The 23,916-nt window shown below is 40.4% G+C and overlaps 2 protein-coding genes across 2 annotated transcripts in view; both read left to right on the top strand.

Annotated features, from left to right (window-relative positions):
- The first annotated feature begins 1,694 nt into the window (after window positions 1-1,694).
- LOC131981621 (cingulin-like) lies at window positions 1,695-12,573 on the top strand. The gene is made up of 16 exons (XM_059346004.1): window positions 1,695-1,999; window positions 2,911-3,360; window positions 3,470-4,906; window positions 5,023-5,112; window positions 5,605-5,739; window positions 5,852-5,968; window positions 6,117-6,239; window positions 6,335-6,391; window positions 6,480-7,031; window positions 7,590-7,808; window positions 7,972-8,707; window positions 10,470-10,600; window positions 10,688-10,741; window positions 10,839-11,002; window positions 11,093-11,158; window positions 11,689-12,573. The coding sequence occupies exons 1-14, from the start codon at window positions 1,718-1,720 to the stop codon at window positions 10,965-10,967; spliced, it is 4,512 nt and encodes a 1,503-aa protein (XP_059201987.1). The 5' UTR covers window positions 1,695-1,717; the 3' UTR covers window positions 10,968-11,002; window positions 11,093-11,158; window positions 11,689-12,573.
- Window positions 12,574-22,006: 9,433 nt separating this feature from the next.
- LOC131981595 (Kv channel-interacting protein 1-like) overlaps window positions 22,007-23,916 on the top strand; it is a 45,738-nt gene continuing 43,828 nt past the window's right edge. The window contains exon 1 of the mRNA XM_059345969.1: window positions 22,007-22,195. Coding sequence (XP_059201952.1) covers window positions 22,108-22,195 — 88 coding nt within the window. The 5' untranslated portion in view covers window positions 22,007-22,107. The remainder of the gene's footprint in view (window positions 22,196-23,916) is intronic.

Raw genomic sequence — 23,916 nt, 5'->3', positions numbered from 1 at the left:
GCTACTATATACCCACTTTTGGCCAAGGTGATATCACATATCACACACACACTTGACTGCACTGCACACTTGCATGCGAGCATGCTGCTGTGAACATCTCCCCTGGAATTACTCGCTGGAGGAGATTTTATCTGCATGTTTTCATCTGTTCTTTCTTTGGGAGGTAAAACCGTCAAATTTGAAGATATTTTTTCTTTTTAAAGGAAGCTATTTAATCTTCCAGCTTTATGTGCAATTTGGTAAAGTTAATAAGATGATGTAACGAGAGCTTCTCTGTGTTGTGTTGTGGTGTTAGGATCAGACAGTTAGAGAGTTCAGAGAGGAGCCTGCTGATGCAGCTCTGTCAGCTGGCCTCTGCCTCCCACCTCCCCAGCATGCAACACTCCCAGAGGCTGGACCAAAGACTCCACATGCTCAGGGAGGAGGTCAGGACCATGGTGAGTACTCTGGATCTCCGAAAGCATCAATAGGGATGATTTTACAACTGCAAAACATGAAAACTGTATTGGATGTGTGAGTCTCACAAGTTGACTTTAGTTACACAGGTTTTACCAGGTTTTACCCTCCATAGGTCCGGGATCAAATGCCTGTTCAATGAACAAGGGACAGACAAAATGACAGAAAATTACAAGATTACAAGCAATGCTACAAAAGCTAGGTTATTTGTAAAAATGGATGACTGGCAACACTTTTCTGACTTGGCAATCAGCACATTGATATGCAAATTTAAAGTAGCATGTAACAAATAATGCTCTATAGATTAACTGCCAGAGATAACACCATTTTTGCCGTATGGGATGCAAGTTGTCTATGCCATCTAGGTTTTTCTCTGGATTTAATACATTTCTTAAAATTTGCATTTTATAATTGCAAATTTTCTTTCCACTTCCAAATTAAGTTTGATTTAAACTTTTGGAATGTATGGTTAAACTTGTTTGCTTGTTCATGCATGATAAAAACCCAAAAGAGACAAAAGTCAGACAATTAAATTGTACAGTTTAGACTACTACTACAATACTAACACTAAAACACAAACCGATCTATAGTCTAAGAGGACATTAGTGCAGCTCAGTAGACCTCCAGGGTACAAGGATAACTTATGCATGGTTTTCTGAACTCCCCAGTGGTGTCTCTCTCTTTGACATTTGCTCTCGGTCTCTGTCCTTCTCTCTTCTCTCCTGCTCAGACCCAGGAGAAGGAGCATGGGGATCGGGTTTGGAGGGATCGAATGCAGCGCTGTCAGAGGCTGCTGAAGGCCAAAGAGGATGAGATGAGTCGCCAGTCCCAGTACTTCGAGAACTTTAAAACCCAACTCCAGCACAAGCTCAGCCTGGCCCGTGACAGAGAGCAGAGCCTTCAGAACCGGATCTACAGTTTAGAAAAGCAGCTGCTGGACATGACTGTGAGCGCAGCCACTGGCATGGCAGCGATCAGTGCAGTAAGAATCACTGCTGGGACTGTAACACACTGGGGAGAACAAGAGAGGCTGCCTCCCATGAGAGGAGAGGGTGAGGGAGAGGAGGAGAGAAAGGAGGAGAGGAGGAGGCAATGGCAGCCTAGTTTGGGAAATGATAAAAACTGTGAGAAAGGGGGAAGAGTCCAAGACAAACAGACGTCAAATGAAGCGAGGCTGCAAGGCTTCATCCTGAGTCTGCAGGAGGATCTCAAGGTGCTGCTGGAGAGAGAGGAGGATGGGGTGACAGAGCGGAGGGGTCTGATGGAGCAGCTCCAGGAGGCGCAGGAGAACAGCCACTTCCTGGGATGCAAGGTAGAGGAGATGAAGGTAGAGGTGCAGCAGCTGAAGCTGTCTGAAAGCTCCATGATGAAGGAGGTGGAAGAGCTGAGAGAGGAGAACCACAGACTCCTGCAGATCCTTAGGGATCCAGCTTACCAAAGTCAGACATCCACGGTGCCTGAATCCACTTGCCCAAATCCTGGGTCCAGCACTCTCTCATATACCACTGCCATGGGACAGCCCTCAATGGGGAGCTTTGAAGAGGTCTGTAAGACATTACTATTGTTATTATTTTACTTTATTTAATCAGGTAGTCTAATGAGATCAGGACAACAAACACTAAAAAGACTCTAGAAAAGGTTTCATGCGACGAGACTTTCCAGCATAATTGGTTAATATTGTGCAAAGCATTGAAAGGCAGCTTTAGTAGGAGATGTTTAGAAACAAAAATGCGGCTCTTCTACTCGATATTTAATATCTCCTTTAATGTAACACAGGGCACAGAGGGGAAGTTGCTTTCAGCGTGAAAGTTCAGGTTCTCTCACAAGCACAAGTCAAAAACAGACATGATTGCTGCCTGATATAATGTGCAGGGACTCCTTGGATATGTGAAATAGAATTATGGGTTTTTGATAATGAAACACTTTTGATCAGCAGCAGACCTCCCAACAAATTTGAAAGAAAAAGGGAAGAATAAATACATAAATAAAAACAAAAAGACGACTGTTGCATTGTAGTGTTGTAACTGCCTTATTGTTACATCAAGAGGATTATTGGATCATAAAAAACAGATTATTATTTTGAATGCAGATAGCAGTTGTTTTCTGTTTTGGTCTTTCTGACCATTTTTTTTTTGCATAAGACAGACCAAATCCAGTTGGTAAAAATAATTGAAGGATCAGTAAATATGAAATCTAGGTTTATAATTGGCTTAATGCTTAAAATCCCCTCTTCTCTTTCATGAGAAGGTATTACAGCATTAAAAGGGGGAACCCTCCCAAAGAGTGAAAGCTCTGTTGTATGGAATGGATTTACAGTGTTACATAACCAGTTATGTATATCTAAATATTAATATCACGAGGCATGAGTTTGGATTATGTTATATTGTTAAATGTTTTGTCATTTTGGTTTAAGTGATTCATAATTTGTGTCCCACAACTGTGATCCTTGTTTAGGTTCATCTAATGTCAGATGAGGGCACGGGCCAGCCAAAATTGCCGGCAGTTCCACCTGTTCACCACCAGGTGGCAGCAGAGAACATGGAGAGCAACACAGAAAATCACTCCTCTTCTGCAAAATCTGAAACTTCATTTAAAATCCAGCCACTATCCCTGACTACAGAGACCCTAGATGAGTTTAAACTGGGGACCTGGCGCTCTGGAGGAATATTAAACGTGGAGGAATGCCCCAGTGAGGAATCTGACGCCCTGAGGGAAGCCTACAGGAGCTTGGGGTTGGGGCAGGATCTAGAAACACTTCGAGAAGAACGTGACCGCCTGGAGGTCGCTCTGGAGCACACACAGAGGCAGCTGCAGGTGATGACTCAAGAGAATACTCGACTGAAATTGCAACTCAGGCAAGAGGAACAAGAAGCAGAGGTGGAGCAGAGGTCTTCAAGAGAAACAGTATGTCACAGGGGAAACAGTATTCTTAAATCTTTTATACAACTGTAACTTTTATCTACACACGTATCTAGTATATCACTGATCATATTCTACCTCCTTGTGTACTCAGATTATCACACTACCCACCGATGATGGAGGTGAAGAGAACACCATTCTTGCCCTTAACCAGGATGACCTCGTACAGGCCCTCAATCTGGAGAACCGGGCCTTGGCGGATCGGATACAGGAGCTTTTGGCTCACATTGAGCTCAGAGAAGAGGAGATAAAGAGCGAGCGAACACAGCTGAGGGAGCAAGTGTCCAAGCTAGAGGCGGACAGAGTCGGGCTGGAGCAGGAGCAATGGGAACAAGAGTGTCTGATTACAGAGCTCACCAAGAAGACGGAGGATGATCTCAATACCATCATGGAGCTGCAGCAACGGATATCAGAGAGTGAACAACATAAAAAGGAATCACAGATCGACGAGGAACTGTGTGGATCTCAAGTGCAAAGTGAATATACAGCTGCAATATCAAAAAGTTTTCAACAGAACAACCTAGAAGAGTGTGTGAACAGTTTGGTGGAAAGTGTGCTAAACGGGGAAGAATTGCACTTGATGTCTGATCAACAACCAGATGATTTGAGTACAGCATCAGCACCTTGTTCTCAACATAATGATCACTATGATGTGTTGCAGAACAGCCTGCAAAGCAGTCAGAGTGTCAATTCATTGACTGATCAAGTTGGCCAGCTGGCTAATTCGGTTCAGAGTCTCAAAACAGAAGAAGAGGAACTGTCAGGCTGCATAAAGTCTCTCAGAGAGCAGCAGAAAGAAGTAGCTCTGTCAGTCACAACACAGACAGAAGTGAAACAGCAGTTAACTCGGACAGTTTGGGCACTGAAGGAGGAGAAAGACAACATCTCTCAGTCTCTGGCTGGTCTCAAACAAGAGCGAGAGCAGCTTACAAGGACAGTCTGTGGGCTGAAGGATGAGAGAGACCAGTTTATAAGGTCTATGAGTGGCCTGAAAGAGGAGAAAGAGTCTTTATCTGGTCTCCAAAAAGAAAAGGATAAATTGTTAGAGTCTATCTCGAGTGGAAATGAGGAGAGACATCAAATCATGAAGTCACTTGAAAGTTTAAAGACAGAAAGCGAGCAGTTAAGTCAGGCGGTGCTCGGTCTGAAACAAGAGAGAGACGAGCTGACCGATTCCCTTGAGTGTCTGAAGGAACAGATAGATAAGCAACAATCATTTCACAATTCGCAGGAAGACCGCGACAAGTTAGTGAAATCAGTCAGCAGTTTGAGAGAAGATAAAGAAAGACTTGAACATTCAATCACTTGTTTGAAACAGGAAGAAAAGCAGATAAATCTATTACTTCAGGGACTAAGAGAGGAAAGAAGCGGCCTCCAAGCAGCTCTGCCCAGTCAAACACAAACGGAGGGGATGAATCAGAAGCGGCTGAATCCAAACAGCACCGTTACAACAAAGGAGACTGAAACTCTCGTTGGAACAGGAGCTACACAAAGATGTCCGACTGGTGATCACAGGGTGAACTCTGTTCAGGTATTAAGAATTACTGCTTTCACGCAATATGTTATGTATGTCTAAATATCCTTTTTTTATCCTGTATCATTATATCTGAATATTGTATCATGCAACATGTATTTGATGGATTACAGGAGCGAACTGATCTGATTAGGTCTAGGACTGAAGCTTTGGGAGCAGAACTAAAGACATCACGAGACGAACTGGACAAGAGCCATGTAGACGTGAGTTAACACAACTTCTCTTTTCTTCAATAACATTTGTGGACATTTTTTGTTGTAGACGATAAAATTAACTCAGGCATTATGTTGTGAAAATCAGTCCCAATCAGTTATTTTTTAGTTAGTTTTATAGCCTGTAGTTATTTTTTTCTATGTTTGTTCAGCCATAGTAACTGTTTACTTGCAATGCTAGTAGAGACAAGAAAAAAACATTACACTGCTTCACAAGCAAGTGAATTGAAGAGTGAGTCTGTTGCTTTACCTCCGCCTACTCTCTCTGGTGGACCAGCCATTGCTGGGTGATGGAAAACAGCATTAACTGTGTGCCATTATTTATTTTTTTGAAGTGGAAATGTCACCACAGACTTGGCTTGCATCAGTGGGCCACAGGCTCAGTTTCCATGTGTTACCTCATCCTGTGATGGATAGCGAAGGTAAAGTCAAATCTTCAGCATTACTTTAATGCATTCATGTTTATGTCTGTTGCATGTTCAGACCAAGAGGCTGCAGAGTGAACTGTGCCAATCAGAAGCCAGGAGGGAGGAGGCAGAGATAAAGGTGGTGAGGCTGACAGAAGTAGCCAATCAGATCGAAGAAACCATAAAGGAAAATGACAGCCTTATAAACCAGGTATTTAACCAGATGTATATTACAAAAAATGATATAACATATGATAATACACACATTGCTTAAAGCTCTAAATACATCCCATAGTTTCAAGTTGAGTTTGTGTCTGCTGTAGGTGGAGCAGCTGCAGAATAAACTAAGAGGCCTGATCAAGGAGAAGACTAATGCTCTGTCACTGAAGGCACAAATAGAGGAGCAAAACAACATCCTCACAGCTCAGCTCAAAGCTAAGGTAAAAATGACAACGATTTTTCTTTTTCATTTGTTGTAAAACATGAATTAGCTTAAATTGTTGCTATATGGAACTGTGTAAATTTGTTTCTTGATTCTGAACAAAGACCATGTTTAACATGCGTGCATGTGTGTGTAAAACTTCACAGACAGTGGCTCTTGAGGAGCTAAACTCAGAGTATATCGCCCTAAAACGAGGGCAGGGCAACAAGGACGATGAGAGCGCTGTTCTCATCTCACTCAGGACACGTTTCAATGACATCAGAGCTAAGGTGGGTAACCAGGTAGCTATAGCTATGTTGTCCATGACAATCAAAGCTTATGAACTGTAGTTTTTATTTCATCCATTTTTTTGTTTGTACTGCAGTATGATGCACTCCTGAAAAAGAGGAGCCACAATGATCTGGAAATAGCTCCTTTAAAGGTGAGTAATGCAGATATAGCTTCTCCTTCCTGTTGTTGGACTGCTCCGAGCTGTCAGTTTGACTGACAGGTGTTTCCTCCAATAACAGGCCAAGCTGTCATGCCTGGTGGTGAAGTGTCAGGAGAGGAACAGCCTGTTGGTTCAGATGATGAAGGCCATGCACAGACAAGGCTGTGTGGACTCCACACTCACGCAGCAGTTTGAGGAGCTGCTCAGTGATGCTACTCTGCAGGATTACACTGCAGCATTCACACCCGGGAGCAGCGGAAAGACCTGGGATTACAGCACCGGGTTTACACCAGGATTTATTTCCAAAATTCAAGATTACACCGGTGGATTCACACCGGATCAGACCTGCTCTATGATATCACCACTAAATAAGCAATTCCAAAATGGACTTTCGCCTGAATCTGGGGTAAAATGTAGACAACTAAAACAAACATCTTTACTCACCACTGAATCCACAACAAATCATAAAGACTGCAGTCATAAAGTCAAACCTGCACCAACAGAGACACTAAAGAAAAATGCCAACTCACCTGTGCCAACATCACCAGTACAGGAGCACACCTGGGTCCAAGCCACACCGTCACCTGTTGTTTCAGCACTGAAAGAGAGCGTCATCACCAATACAGCACAGGTGAGATAATACAAACTAATTTGTATCCTGAGACAAGCTTTTTTTTTCAAATTAATTTCAAATTAATAAGGCTTTATAGTTGTAGATGTAGCATTTTGTGCAATTAACCATTACTGCTGTCATTTTGTGATATAAATCTTAAACATAAACAAGATCGACAGCAATTCCCGGCTTTTAAAGCCTGCTTTATTGTTCTTCTACAGTGCCTGAATTAATTAAACATATGCTACAAAACTGTTTTTTTTTGTTGTTGTCACAATTACATTTAAGAAAATGACTTCCTTGTTGTGTTTTTTAATAAAAACAATTGCATTAAAACTGCAATGTAGAGCTTCTGCATTACAATGACTGGACTTATGTTATATACTTTAAGTTATGTGCTCATATTTTCCCAACAGTTTTCAAACCTAGAGAAATCTGTAATATTTATCAAGTTCGTTTCATTTGTTCACTTGGCATAAACATATCAGTATTGTGTTTTTAGAAAAGGTTGCACTTTAAATTGTAAATGAAATTAGGATAAAGACCACTATCTGTCTTTTCTGATTCCCAACCCAGCTCTCTCCCTCTGCCAGTGGACCAGAGAACTTTGGATTTCATCACCCAGATCATAAAGGGAAGTCCTCCCCAGATCTTGCGAGTTTGACTGGATCCTCGCCGCGCCCGACTCCTCCCTCCTCCAGCACACGAGTCAGCCTGAGCAGGAGGCTGAGCAGTCCTGAGAAGATCATCAACCTGCACGAGCAACTGCAGAAGACGCTTATGAGCAGCTATCAGGTACACAGAAGCTTTTTGAACATTCAGCTCTAAACACAGGTGCAGGCTAGTGTTAAAGTATTTTTAAAAATCTCATAGACGTGAAGATATATGGAGACAAGAATACAGCCATCCAAATAGTCTGTTTGTGTAATGTGTAATAAATGCTTTTTTCTTCACTAAGGCTCCAGTGCACAGAGGACAAGGAGAGCAGCCCAGGAGTTGTCTCTCATTTTCAGCTCCTGCAGACCTGAGAGCAGCCTCTCAGACAAAGCAGCAGAGCCTCAGTTCAAACACGCCACAAACTAACTCTCTCCCAGTCACCGCTGCTGTGAGCCAAGCTAAGCACTCTCCAGCACCCACAAATAAGTCAACAACACTTTTTAATGCAGTCGCCTCCAGATCTGCTAATGTTACATTCAGTCCTAACGTGTTTACTAACCATCATTTAAAAGCAGACACATTTAAAACTACAGCGTCTGCTCTTTCTAGCTCTTCTAACTCCTTTTTTGCCACTACTGCACCTTGCAAAGCCAAATCCACCTCAAGCAGTGTCAGTAATGTAACAGCATCCCCAAAACTTACACAAAAAATCACTGATAAATCTGATGCTAAGCATACTGCTGCCCCTCCTTTAACTCCAAGGACCACTACCGTTTACTCTGATATCTTAATACATTCGGACACTACTCCAAAAAACACTGCCTCAGACATAACTGCCCCAAGCATAACAACTGCCCCTGAGGCTGATCATTTCAACATGCCTTCTGAACCGAATGCTGCTGCTCCTTCACATCATGGATTTGTATCTGCTGCAATCTGCGCTCGACCTGCTCACTGCTCTCCTGAGAGATCCAACAAGTCTGCCAGAAAGTCCACCTCTCTTCTAGAAAAGACCAAGACAGCAAGACCCAAACCAGGTAAATCACACAATCAATATTTTAAATTATTTACAGAGACAGACAGAGAGAGAGAGAGAAAACTAACAGAATTCTTGTATTCATAAATAGTTGAAATACCTTTATTGATTCCACAACAAAACAACATTTGCTGAAACTTTGCACAAGTATGTGTTGTAGCTTATGTGCATATTATTGCAGTTTACAATTTAAGATCACTTTTTTGTTGTTTAGTGTTGCAATTTGATTATATTCAGCCGAGATATGAACCATTCTCTGTGTCTGTCTCCTGTATTGGTATTGATGTATGAAATTCCGCCACAAATTCTGGCAGTTTTTTGCTCTTCTGTTTCTTGCTCACATGCAGTGACACACTGAAGTACACAACAATAAACCTTAACTAAATTTAATTATTAGTAAGTTCAGTATGCAGTGAGCCCTGTTAGATAACTTTGGGGTATTTTTTAAAAGTGAACTGGTGGGCTGTAAAAGTAACCTGCCATTTCAATTTTATGGGCCCCATTTAAACAATTTATTAGCCTGGCTAACACCAGAATAATCACAAATGAGATTAGTCTGGAAACCAGCCGTTCATTTCTCTGTAGAGGAGGCGTGGTTTACGATCCTCCAGAGCTGTTTATTGGACGCTTAGAATGTCTATCAAAAGCGTCTGTAGGTAGCTCTTAGCCAATCGTATCAGTTAAACCAGATGACGTATGTAGAGCGACAGAAATTGATGTTTGTTGTGTGTGTGTGTGTGTGTGTGTGTGTATGAGAGAGAGTTGCTTGCTGCTTTGCTGCTGCTTGCTGCTCCAGTTCTCGCTTTCTGCAAGATAATTTATTTTCACGCTTTATTCCCCCTCATGTCATTCAGCCACACACATCCAATGATTTTATGGCCAATAAACAAGCTGCTGCGGGTCTCTCGGCGGCTCCGCTGTCCCCCGGCTCGTAGCGAGATCACTGGCGTTACGGTAGCGGGGCTAATAGCTAATAGCCCCGCTACCGTAACGCCGTAACGGTAGCGTAACGTAGCCTTTCAACTTTCGCTCTAAACTATTTAAAACACCATCTACAGCTAAAGAGAGTTTCGCATCTGCTGCAGCCATGTTGGATCCGGAAAACTACAAGCTTCCGTCTGTCGAGTAGTACGCATCATCGTCTTGCCGTCCCTCCCCGCTCTGTGATTGGATCCCTAAAACAGGGCTAAGAAACCTCTCTGGTTGCCAGACTGCCTGGAGGTTCGAAATGAAATTTGAGCGCGCAAGGCAGTATGGGTATACCCAGGCTAACAATTTATAGTGATCGGTCGAAAGTGCATAGCATGTGTGTTTAACATTTCCAACTAAACTTTTGGCAGTTAAACAGTGTATAATCTGGGTACAAAGTGAGAAGCAAGTGGCAAAGAGGTTAAATTTAGTCTCTCAATAAATCATAGTTGTGTTGCGTACCCATGATTGAAGTGTCTGCCTGCACCTGGTCCATTGTTATTAAAATGGTGAATTCTGCAAATTTCGGAAAATTAGCAGTTTTCTGCCTCCGCCGTCTCTTAGTCCTCCGTCCCAACAACAACTCCATTTGACTGCATATAAGCAAATGCAGAAATATCCAATGAAGAAATATTCAAAATAAATCCTTCAGGAATATTATTTTAACAATAAATGTATTTATTAGAGTTCATTTAGGCTGTATTGTACCCTGTATTCACAGTGTTACAAGTGTTATATTGTGAAAGGCGAGTCAGGGTAATGTGGTTGATCTATCTTTGTCTGTTCACCTTCAGGAACTCCAGCCGAGATTCGCTCTGTTGAGGTCGTCAGGACAGTGGGCCAGAGCAGCCTCCTGATTGGATGGGAGAGGCCGCCACTCGACGAGCTCGGCTGCAGTAACGACACATTTGTGTATGGATACAGGGTAGGCATAACAAACTACTTGGACTAGTCATATACTTTATATATGATTTGTTTGTTCTTTTAGTTATTGTTTCTCGTTATCTCTCAGGTGTTTGTCGACGGGGACTTCCACAAATCTGTCATGAGCTCTGCGTGCACCAAGGTATCCACCTCTGAAAGGTTGTTATTTCATCATGTTATCACTGTAAAACTTAATTTATTTACAGCAGTCCATGCATATGTTGTTCCTTTTTCAACAGTGTATTCTGGAGAATGTCGATCTGAGTGTCCCAGTCCACATCAGTGTCCAAACATTGGGATCTAATGGTCTCAGTTCAGACTTTGTGCACACCACGTACAGGACTTCAGTCAGAACAGACCAACACTGACTCACAGGGTCCTTAATGGTGGCAAAAGTCAACAAGTAAGTAAAGTTATAATAGATGGTTTTGTTTCCTACATGTTTAATTGTTACTGCAACACATGTATCAGTGTTTTTTATTTTATTTGCCAGTATCTCTCTAGGGTTGCTGCAACTTCCCAGTGGAAAACTTCACTGCCAGTGGCCAAAGTTTGAATGGTAAATTCACAAAACCACAAAACCTTGTGGCTGTGTTTATGTATCAGTATGTCAGTATGATTTTTATTCTACACACACCAAGTACAGTTGAATATTTCATTTTTTCATATATGTTTTGTTTTGTAACGTGTGTGAAACAGTGTTTATCATGCAATGCAAAACAAATATCTTATAAATATGTAATTTCAATTTTTTTTTTCTAGGAACAGTGCACATTAATCAACTTTTCAGTTTGTTGCTAAATGTAAATGTGACAGTTAGCTAAGGAGCTTATTATATTCCATATCCCCAATACAACACAATACAATAAAATACATTAGAAAAGTAGCAGATGTGTATAAAAACAATCACAATATGTAGCTGCACTATCAGAGATGAGATAAGATTATTACTCATAAAAAAGTGAGCTGTAATCTACAGTAATTGATATTAAAAAGGGCTTAAAGATACTTTTTCAAACTTTTCATTCTCCTCTATGTTCTGTATGACAGTCTATTTTTCTCTTCGCCCTGTGTGTGTCTGCCCTTCAGTGCACAGCCATCTATAGCTGCAGCCCTCTGAGGGGCCGTCCTAACCTCCACCTCAGCAGACAGCGAGGGAGACGCCGTCACGCTGCAGGGATACCATCAGGCTCAGGTCAACCAATCGGAACAATCTCACATTGTCTCACTTTACCAGCCTATGAACACGTAGTGACCTGAGGCAGGCAGCTAAACCTCAAATCTGAAGATGTCATGTATAATAAGACTCCCGCCTCTGCACTGAGGGTTAATCTGCATGTAAAAGCAGGTAAGAATCGCTTGATCCTTGTTGGAAGAACTTTCAGTGTTTCACCTCTTGAATGGATAGGACGTTGTGACTGCCAGGTGAAAGGCCGCCAATCAAACAAATCCTGATTCAAAAGAAGTGATACTTCACTACAAACTATATGAAGCCAATATCAATCACATTGTCAAAAGCTGCCTAAACCACCCACTTTTACTAACAGACTGAAGTGACGTCTGCATCTGCTGCACATTTTAACACTGTGTTGAACACGGAGAGATCATGTGTCATATTGCTTCAACCCCGCTGCTGCCTCTCTGTGACACGAACAGCTGGCTAAAGGGACACTTACTGTATCAAAAGCCTTTTTTTAAAGCAACGCAAAGTGTATAATGTGTCTACGCAACAGTGTACCCGCAGGTCATCTTACTTGATTTTTACACATGAAGCCAAATATAAGAAAAAAATGATTTACTCCAAAGACTCATCTGTTTCCTTCTCCTCACAGATTTACAGGATTATTCAAACACAAAAGTTATTTAAGTTCTGAACTTTGCACACGGTCGTTATTGATATCCAGAAGATTAAAAAAAAGAGATTATCACTGATATTTTTTTGTAGAGAATATTCTAGAAATATGCCAATGTACAACAAACATTTTTCATACTCAATAGATGTCATGTTTGCACGCTCATATTGTTTTATACACTGTTCACAACTCACATATATGATGTTCTTTTGCTACTTAATGTACGTATACGGGTGTGGAGTGATCATGGTGCAGCAGAGGTATTTTTCTATCAGTAATAGAAAATATTGATTCCCCATTGATTCCCTATGACTGTACAGAGAATAAATGTTTATATGATATTAACTGTTATTCCAGTGTCTGTGTGTGGATGAGAACTGATGGAAGAGCTTTTTATTTCTTGTTAAAATTAACCCAGAGTTGAGATTTGGTAATATGGATAATATGCTGCTATCTTCAAAAATAAAATATCTATCTCCAAATTTGGTGATTAATAATCTCTCCAAAAAAACTGAAGTGTATCTTTATGGGCTTCTCAAAGCTATACTGAGTAACTTTTTTGAGTATCGATTGCTTTTATGTAGTCTTGTGTACTTGAACAGTAGGACTTCTAGATGCACCAAGTGCTATTTTAATTATTATTGCACCAAAATGCAAGCCTGTTTTGCTCTCATGCTGGGTTTACAGTGGAGGGGAAATGTGCTGTAAATCACCAGGACACGCTGCCTATTTCCTTTCAGCAACCATGTTAAACAATCGAGCTCTTCAGAACAAGCCCACCACGGCACGGTGCTCTGCCAACACTTGATCTGCAACATCATCTGTTTTCTCCCCAAGTTATATAAACCTGTGATATATCTGATCTCATCCTGATAAATGACAACAATGCTTGCCAACACTTTTAATATTCCAGCCCCTCTCACTGCAGTTCTCTTAGAGTTTCAATTACCCCAATTCACGTTATTTATTAGAAGTAGTTGACCATCACTTCTGTTTGTGCTTGTGGTTTTTAATTTATGCATTTCTTCCACATATTTGTCAGTTGTGTCTAAACCCAGAATGAGAGATTAGAGCAGACAAACAGAGACAGATGCAGGAGTAGAAAAGAAAAGACAACCAGTGTTGCTTTTTGACTGGTGTGGAGAATTATGTGCCTGGTGTGAACAGCCAGGATACTGCTGGCTCAAGAACTGACATTATATGAAATGCTTTCCTCTGTAAAAAAAAAACCAAACAAACAAAAAAACGCCTTTTATGGCTGTATAGTCCATCTAAAACTCATTTTCAGCTCAAACAAACTGATATTCCTTGTATCAAGATTTTCTATCAGAGCCAAAAGATACTTTAAAAAAGGAAAACAATTCTTCATTTAAAGAGCCATAAAAAATTACCCAGTGTACCTTTAATTTCATTAAACTATTTAAAACCCATTTGATTATGCTGAAATATTTTAAAGCTGAATCATTTTCTCAGTTCTGGAGATGCATGATTTTTATATCGGCGACAATAAATTTGTTTTATTCAATTTGCCGTGTAGATAATTAACAATGGAACTCTGAGCTTTACTCCCATTAGTGAACACTAGGTGGCAGACAGCCATGGTTGACTTTTTGGGCAGTACAGTGTGTGTATATCAGTCACTACATCTGCTTCCACCAGAGATTTAGTGGAGTGGATGAGGCTGGCCTGCACACAAAGACATGCTCAACTAGCATAAAACATCTTAATGTCTTCTCTCCCATTCAATACATAGCAGGCACAACGCCAAAAATTAAAGTGAAAGAAAAGAAGAAGCATCAGCAGCTTTTTGAAAAAAGAGCTTAATAATAGCCTGCTGTTCTCAGCAGCTTGGGAACTCCTCTGAGGACGTCATCGCTCAGCTCAGCAGGAAGAGTACCAGGTGAGTGTGTGTGTGTGTGTGTGTGTGTGCGCGCGCGTGTGTGCGCGCGCGTGCGTAGAAGTGTAGTAGTTGTAACATTCTTTATTATGTTCCTCTTTTCCTGTCTGTTACTTACTACGTATAAACATAACAAAAACGAAAGGAACCAGAAGTATTTAAATAAAACTCACCTCTCAGCCCTTCTGTATCCACACCGTCTTTTTTTTTGCACTGGTGGAAGATACGGTATCGATTACTGTACAAATTTGAGATAAGCCTACTTAAATCACTTTATACTTCTACTCCACAACAATTCACAGATAAATATTGCACTTTTTACTTACCTTGTACACACAAAATATGATAATGTCAGAAAAAAGTATGTGCTGTTATTAATTAGCAATGCAAAAATGCTGCACAGGACACATTAATGCATCACTAAAAAGAATCCAATAATAAAAGGGCAATTTTTCTGCATTAAGAGGACTTTTGCTCACAAGTTGAAATCTTTCTTTCTGAATATACTTGAGTACTTTGATTTAAGTGATATTGTAATGTTGTAGTAATATTTTTATATTGCAATTTCGCTCCTTCTACCTAAAGCAACTAAAATTAACTTTCATTTAAGTGTTGATTTTGGCGCCACGTGTGGGCAAAAGTGGAATTGATGTCAGATTTGTAACTAATATGACAACAGTGAAGCAAATTAAATTTAGGAATTTAAGATTAAGTCACCAAAATAAGCGTTGATGTGAATCCATGTCTGCCAATGTATTTCATAAATAAAATAGACATATTGCATCCCAAATCTTTTAAATCTTTAAATGCTCTCCATTTATTTATTCATTTATTGTTCTTTGGTCAGTTCTTTTCTTTTTTCTGATCCTGTTTCAGCAGCACAAAATATAACATAAAAAATCCTCCTGCTTCCTTTCAGCTGGCTAATGTACTTCTGACTGTTGAACTTAGGAAAAAGTAAATGTAGGTGGAAAACATTTTGTCTGATTTTATGAGTACTCTGACTTTGTGACAGCCATTAAGAATAACCACTTTATAGAAACAGCCAATCTCCTCAGCACTGGTCTCATTTGCTTATGTAGTTCATATAGAGGCATCTATATTAAACAGACGGTTTTATAACCAGTTAAAAACTCTTTGTAGCTGCTTTAAGTAAAGTGTTTGAAGACTCAAACTGCAGGTGGGTAATGGAATGATTAGAGATATGAACCTGATAGTTAAAACTTATTATACTTGATATTATACAATATTTAATGTGTTTACTTAATTGTAGTTTTGTATTCTGCCAAATACATGCATAGGAGTTGTCTGCACGTACAATACAGTTTTCCAGTGGTTTGTTGCATCAAACAGGACCAATTAATTCATGTGAAGGAAGTGGTTGCACTTTTTGCTGCATTGTGTGTTGGATCTTTTACACCTGTCACATACCTGTTGGATTGGACTCAAGTTTTCGAGGAAGTGGCGGTCCACTGGAGTCCTGCACTGCACCATCTACAGAAGCTGCAATACAAACTGCAGTGCAGTTGCTTGACGCAACCGTCCCCCTGAATCAGCCTGAAAGAAGCTCGGCTGGACCCACAGGACTCTCATTACACTCACCTTCATTATTAACACACACTCAAACATATATGATGCCTCGGTACAGAACATGTGTGTGTGTGCTCAAGGTCTTGTTTACTTGAGTTAATGACCTCTGTGTTAATTAAATTTCCGTGCTGGATGTTAATGAAGCCAAAGTCAGCTCTTCTCATGTAGGCCAACATGGGAGTTACAGTAGAGAGTGATGCAGGAGGAAGGGGAAGTGTTGGAGGGGGGTATCAGTGACAGCTGGGCTCAAGCTTCCTGCAAGAATATTCTGCTGTGACGTTTAAAGACACTTCTGGAGCTTTATATGCGTGTGTCTGCTCTGCACATGTGGCTGAGTGTATCAGCACTGCAGGGGATATCTCCTTCTTGCAGGAGTGTGTGTGTGACAGACAGCAGGGTGTCTCGTGGGGAGGGGGTAGAGGGAGGCCGCTAGAAGAGAAGCAGCAGATGAGAAAGAGGAGAGGGACAGTAGTGTGTTGAGGTTTTAATTTCACCCAGAGGGGACGTCGTCACTCCATCACTGCCACTGACACCCTGAGTGTCCCGGGCTCAAGTGGGGTGGCGGTCTGGAGTCGACTTCCAGACCTCCAGGGCAACGTTTGCTGCTCACACCCAGAGAGGAGCTCTAAAAGTGGGTTTCTCCCGCTGCTGCGTCTGGGCAGATGGGTCTTGATGCTGGAAGGTTTTTTTTGGTGTGGAGTCGTCACACAGCAGCGTTGTGGTTGTGTGCAGCGAGTGCTGGAATGTATACGGATGTTGTCGTATTATGCAGACACACTGTGACACTAAAAATGTCATCACAAGAAAATTACCAGCTTATGCTTTTGTTTGTGTTCAGTTTTGGCATTTGGTTTCCCGTCTTGATCTCCTCAGTGTTGAGATGCCTCTTTTATTCTCATCATCCCTGTGTCTGTTGTTGCTGCCGTATCAGTCCATCTCAGTGCCTGTTATATTTAGAGGCAAAGCACTATCAGAGCTTACAGCTGGCCGCCTGTGATTCAATTCTGACAGATCTACAGCGTTCAAAGCAATCTCCTCTCTTTGTGTCTCGCTCATTTTTCTGCCCATCTCCGCCCCCTCTGTCTTTTTCTCTCACAGTCTGTCCTCTCTTTTCACTTTATGTCTTCTTATGTCCTCTTTTATATATTACTTTCTTCATACCCCAGTCTTAGTTCTTTCTTTTTTCTTCCTTGTTTGAGGTTCAAAGGACTGAAACCCTTGTTGCTGTTTTTGTGCCAAGTTTTTGATTAATATTATTATTAATCTGCTTCTTACTGAAATTTTTGGTAAATTCCCTTCAGTTTGTACATCACACATTCAATTTTCACCAGTGATTGAAAGAAGAAAAGACTGAAAGAACAAATATAACCTCAATCAGCCTGATGGTGAATTAGCACCCAAAATGGTGATTTTTGAAAGGCCATAACCCGCACACAAGTGTGTTTGACTTCAAATTTAGCACATATATCCAGCTCAGTGTGCTCTCCCCCAAAAAAATCTTGTGTAAAAAAAAATAGAAGTAAATTTAAAATGATTTTTGAAATAGAGGGTGACACTACTTCCAACCTTTGCATGGCCATGGTAGTTATCAATGAATGACTGAACAAAATAAATGAAAACTAATTTGTCCAATTGTCATTAAACCTGTAAGTTATCTTACTTTGGTGTCAGAAATGGTTGAATATCTTGATCCTTCGCAGCTTTCAATGTCTGTGATGACTTGAACTGTGGAATCTTTGCATTGTTTCTTTATACACCTTAATCTCTCCATTTCAACTCAACTCTTTCATACATTCCTCATTTTCTCCTTTCATCTTTACTATTTCTCACCAAAGTATTGTATATTACTACCTTTTTCTCTTTTCTTGACTTCAAATTTGGCTCTCATATCTAGCTCAGTATGCTCTACAAAACAGCCTCTCGGACCATTACTACAACTGTTTTGTAACAATATTGAATCTCATATGCAAAAATTTGCATGGGCATGGTGCCAAATATGGCCATAAATCAATGAAAAGTGGTCTAAACATAACCAAATGTCATAAATATTTTGTAATTAAGCCGTTGAATCATGTCCACAAACGTTTTGCAACTGACCAATTAGTTGCGACGAGGCTGCTGAAGAAGAGCGTGACCCGGCACAGATTTGGTCGTAAATAAATGACATTCTGTTCGATCATCATTAAACATGTTAGTTATTGGGGTGTCCTGGTGGCTCACACTGGTAGAGCGTGTACCATTAAGGCGGAGTCCTAGCTGCAGCAGACCCAGATTCAAATCTGTCCTGAGGCCCCCCATCTGTCACTATCTAATAAAGCATGAAAAATGACTCAAAAATTATCTTTATAATAAAGATAATAAGATAATAAATAATAAATAAACATGTTACTTATCTTAAATGCATGTGCAAGAAACTGTCAAAGTTCTTGATCACGGCCTATGTGGGCTTGAACGTGGAATCGCTGCCTGCAGCTTTACTTTGCATTCTTTCTTTATACACCTTTAATCTCTCCATTTCAACTCAGTGTCTTTCATACATTTTCTCCTTTCATCTTTACCATTTTCTCACCAAAGTACTTTATATTACTGCCTTTTTTTCTCTTTTCTTTCAGCTTTCTCTTTCAGTCCAATTTGAAGTGCTTTATTGCTGCTGTGCGTTGTGAAACTCTATCTCTCTCCCAGCTCCTCCTATTTCTTCCCTTCTCTACTCTGACTCCCTTTCAACTTTCTCCACATCTCTATCATCCATAGTGCCCATCAGGTCTGCTCCACCTCCTACCAGGCAGAGGAACGAGAGCTTCATCACTTTGAGCAAATCTATGTTGAAACAAACATCAAACAGTGCAACTTCTAATTTGGGAAGAGACAAGCAATTAGCTGCTATTACATCCTCGAATGTGTGCACAAAGGCAACCCTAATCTCATTAATCATGAACAATGGGGGCTGTAATAGAGAAGCATGTTTATGCAAATTCCCCCACACAGTAATCTTCTTCATGCTTAATAGCCAAAACAGCGGTGGCGCCTCAGAAAACAATCCTCCCCCTTTTTTTTCTCTGCTCAACCGCTTGACTTGCTTTTATCCCCCCCCCCAACCTCTTTGTGCTTTTCTTTCACTCTATGTTGTTTCCTTTATCCCACCTTCCTCTGCTTTCATAAAGTGTGGACCCTCTGAGTGTGTGGAACAGTATTGATCCCTGCCGAACTGTTTGATAGCCCTGAGATTATATTGGACTTTTATAACCTTCTTTTCTTGGCTCACCCCGAAGCTCATTCCTCTCCTCCTCTATCAATTCTCTCCATTTCTTCTGTTTTTCATGCCTTTCATTTGCATTTTTATTGTTTCATTGCTTCCCTTTCTCTCCTCCCCATAGTGTCTGTTTACATCTATTTCTCCATTTCTCCTCCTCTTAACTTTGCCGTTATTGCTGTTTTTTCCCCGTATTTGCCGTGCTAGCCCTCAGTCCAGCAGCTATATGTGATGCAGGACTAAATATAGCCCAGAAGGACATTATAAGATTATGTCTCTGCATCCTCTTTCTCCTTCCTCCTCTCTCCTGTGCTCCTATTTCTTTTACATCTTTTAGTCTCATTGTTTCTTTTGAACAAGTCTCTTTTGATGATGGTAGTTTTGTGTGAACCCTGCAGGTCAACATGGATTGGAGGCCTGTTAAAGGTCAATAGCAACTGATGCATTACAAGACGGGTCAAATACAACTTGATCAATTGATTGACAGCCCTGATGCCTGAATGGGGGTTTATTGAGTCATTTAGATTGGGGTCATAGGAATCAATAAAGTAAAAGATCTTGAGGTGACTAATAAATTAACATTTAGTGTTGTGGCAGTACTCCCGAGGCAGTCACTGGTACGGTATCAAACTCTGGGGTACCATTTCTCCAGTATTTCCATTTTATGCAATTTTTTTACTTTTTACATACAACTTCTCTTACAAATAACAATTATTTTGCAGATTAAACTTTAAATGCAAAATATGCAATGAGCTATTAAAAGGATCATTTTTCCTCCCACTTTGAGTCTATTACATTAATACATTGATAAGTCAAAGTATTAATCTGCCAGCATTTAAAAGAAATGAAAAAATACAGTCTCCTATTGAAATGGACAAGCAATAAAACTTTTATTAATTGATTTATAGTATAGAACAGTTCTAGGTTATAACAAATCAAACAAATTATACACACAAAAACAGCATGTTAATAAAATAAAACCACAGTTTCAATTACAATGCTAATTGATTTAGTAATTTCCTTATTTGTGTACCTTTTTTTAATTGAAAGTCTAAGTCTGCCTGTAAATCACTGACAAAAATATAAATTTTAAACATTGAATTTAATTTTCTTTTTCAAGATCTACAGTCAAAAGCGTATTCAGATGGTTTTCACAGCTTTTATTGACTTTTTATCTACTGTAAATAAAGTTGTGTTATTATGAATAAAACATGCTCAGTGGATTCACTGATTCACAGACAGACTCCAGAGAGTTTAACACAACAATAATTCTCTATCCAGGGGTATAATACGTATAAAAATAGAACACTCTGAAAGGAGCGATAACACTTTCGATCACACCCATGACTATAATGCATTAGAAGCTGCTACAGTAATGTGTAATTGTAGTTTCAAGCACTCATTAATATTAATAATGCTTTAGAGCTATAATCAAAACATTAAAAAGCATTTTAATGACTTATGAGGTCAAATATGAAAATACTTTATAATTGCTGCTCACTTACTGACATTGTTTTCCCAGCCCATGTCTATAATGTATTATAAACACACTTATGATGTGTGATAGAAGCCTATAATAACATTGTAATGCATTATAACCACTGTTATAATGCATTATACAAATGTTATAATGTATTCAAACTATGAGAATTATAAATTCTAAACACTTGACTTTATTAGCCATTATGAAATACTTTACTTTATAATGATTATTGTTATATGGCATTATGCATATTTATTAGTGCTATAATCAGACTATAGCAAAGTATTACGTATATTTCATGCATTATAAACATGGGTGTCATTAGGTGCCCTTCTGCTTCTACTTTTGGATACTTCAAGTACATTTTAATTATATTATTGTGTATCTATATATAGTCATTTGTTTTGATTTAACAATTTTACCTTCATATTTCTTTTTTTCTTCATTTTATTTATGCTGCAATATGCTCAAATGTGTATAAAATGAGTCAAATGTTTTCTGCCTTTTTAATCTTTTACCCTGAAAATAGATAAAATACTAAATAAGATAAAACTTAAAGGAAAAAAGGGCACAAATGACAAACAGAAGACACATTATTCAATAATCCTTTCTCTCTTTACATCATATTTCTAATGATGGTGATCCCTTTTCCAAAGCAATTTTGGGTTTGTTGTTTACCAATAAAAATAGGGTCGTAAATAGACACACAGCTCATCTTATCATCTGAGGGAGAGTATTTATGTGTTATAAGGGCTGTGGGAGGGGTTGAAGGAGGAGTGTGTGTTTGCCTAGAGAGAGAAACAGAACGAGCTCAGTGTGTTTTCTCTGCATTGTGGGGAGCTGTCCATTGTCACTGGTGCTGAAAGTGGGTTATTCCTTCCCCACTTAAATGGGGGGATAAATTTGATAAGCAGGAGGGAAGAAAAGAAGAAGAAGAGAGAGAGAACGCCACAAAAAGCTCGTGAGATGGCTTCATTACTGCACTCCCAGAGGCTGCCTGCAGATTGGAAGGAAGTTTCTTGGAAACTTGGATTGTAAGAGCACCCCTAACAAGCTGTAGTTGTCTTACTTGGACACTGAGAGTTTATTTCTTTAACACACTTCCTCTTCCTCTCTCTTCCTCTCTTACTCACTATATCTGCATCCTCACCTCGCTCTCAAGCAGTCACTAATTTGGACTCATTCAGAGGTGGGATGGAGGAGGCGGGGAAGGAGGACTGGGGGAGGGAAAGCAGGAGGAGATCACCGTTTCTTTTTTTTTCTCTCTCCCTCCAGCTCAACAGGACGGAGGGCGACACAGTAAGAGGAGCGCGCTCTCCTCTGCTTCTTCCACTCTGTTACAGTCACACAGAAGAAGTTGTATTGATTGCCACTTCAAGTGAGTGAGTGCTGCTTTGGACCTGGAAAGCCCGGCGTGTCCCAGGTCGCTGTCAGGATGGCAGGTTGTGCCAAGCGCTGCAAACAGGGACTTGTCAAGTTTGCTTTGTCTGTGCACAAACTGGTCACTGGGACTCTCAACAAAGGTAAATACTTGAATATGTCTTTATTGTCTTGTGCAAATGTGTGTTTATGTTTATAAGTTATGTAGATGAATTCATATAAGTTGCGAGCGCTGGCAGTAGTCCCAAGTGTGTGATGAAGTGTTACAACCTACACTGCAGCAGACGAGGCCACACATTTATATCAGTGTCACTAAAGTAGAAGTGGAAATGTTATCCTCCTCATCTTTCATCTTCATCTCGTACAACTCTTTCCTTTACTCTCCTCCGTCTCTGCTCTTGTGTGCAGTTGACCTCGTTCTGTTCAGTATGCTCTCCAGAGACAGGACCGAAGGAGACAGAGATGAAGGGAGTAAGCAGCTAATAGAGAGGAGAGATAAAGTTGATATAGGGCAGAGTGTGTGCGCGTGTGTGCTGTTGTGATGAATGTGAGTAATAAAACGTGTCGGTGTGGCAACGGGGAAGAGGAGCTGTACACACGATGCAGAGAGGAAGGGGAGGGTTTTATTATTGTGATTCATTAGAGGTCACTTGACTTGTGTGCATGTGCATCAGTGCTCTGGTGCACATATTTAAGAGTCCTGTCTGTTTTGTGTGTACGTGCAACGTTGGAGAAAAAAAATCTTATTTAGGTGCTTTTATTTTCCAAGCCATGCAGGAATATACACACAAAGCTTCAGAAACTGTGTGCAGCACAGCAGCAGCCTAGAGGCACACACACACACTATGTACACTCTAACACAGTATACAGTATAATGCTGTACGAGCCAATTGACTTTTTGTCTGGAGGGATGGGAAACATCACAGAAGTCAGTCACTCACATACAGTAGATGCACAAAGACACTCAGTTGCGCACACACACACACACAAACACACATGTTTGAGGACGGTTCAAGCATTCAGTCACAGTGGGTTGAATTGCCCTCAAGGTTTCTCTCTCTCTCTCGCTCTCTCTCTCTCACACACACACACACACACACACACACACGTCACGAAGGAGCTGCTGCTGAGGTTTTACTTGCGTAACAAATTACTCCTTAGAAGACAAACTCATACATAGTCAAAAAAGGGAGCAGCAGTCTCTCTCAGTCACACACACACACACACACACACATAGAAATACACACTTGCCCAAAGCAATGTAGAACACACACATGTGCACACACATGTAAAAAAAAAAAAGAGACACACACAGGGCACTAATGCACAGCTATTAGAGAACACCCACACAGACAATGAGGAAATGAGCTCCAGGAAGACAAGATATCTGGGTCTGCAAAATATCAGACACACACACACACACACACACACACAGAAGTGCACAGATGCACACAGGTCTACATCTGCTTTTTTTCAGAGGTCCGATGGGAGTGGGGGCTACATCTGCAACAACATCAGATTAGACAACAGCCATAAAGGCAAATGGGCTACACACACACACACACACACACACACACACACACCCTCCAGCTCCTTAAAGGGCCATTACAATTTTGTAGTTTTATGGATCGTGTTTACTAATTCATTTGGGACATTGCTGTTTTAATTGGGCATGAAGAGAAGCTGTCCTGTCCCCTCTTCCCTAACCCTAACACTGAGGGGAAGAAACAACTAATTACACATAGTTCTGCTGTATACTCACTTAATAAAAAAGTTGTGAACATTTTAATTGTTTCGCTGAAATTTCACTTTTATTGAAGTTGAGTGCTGTGTTCCAATTGAAATGACTTTCAGATACTGTCTG

Source organism: Centropristis striata, chromosome 12 (genome assembly GCF_030273125.1).
Source record: "Centropristis striata isolate RG_2023a ecotype Rhode Island chromosome 12, C.striata_1.0, whole genome shotgun sequence".
Classification (NCBI taxonomy): domain Eukaryota; kingdom Metazoa; phylum Chordata; class Actinopteri; order Perciformes; family Serranidae; genus Centropristis; species Centropristis striata.
Note: the sequence above shows the minus strand (reverse complement) of the source record. Positions and strands in the feature narration are given on the sequence as shown.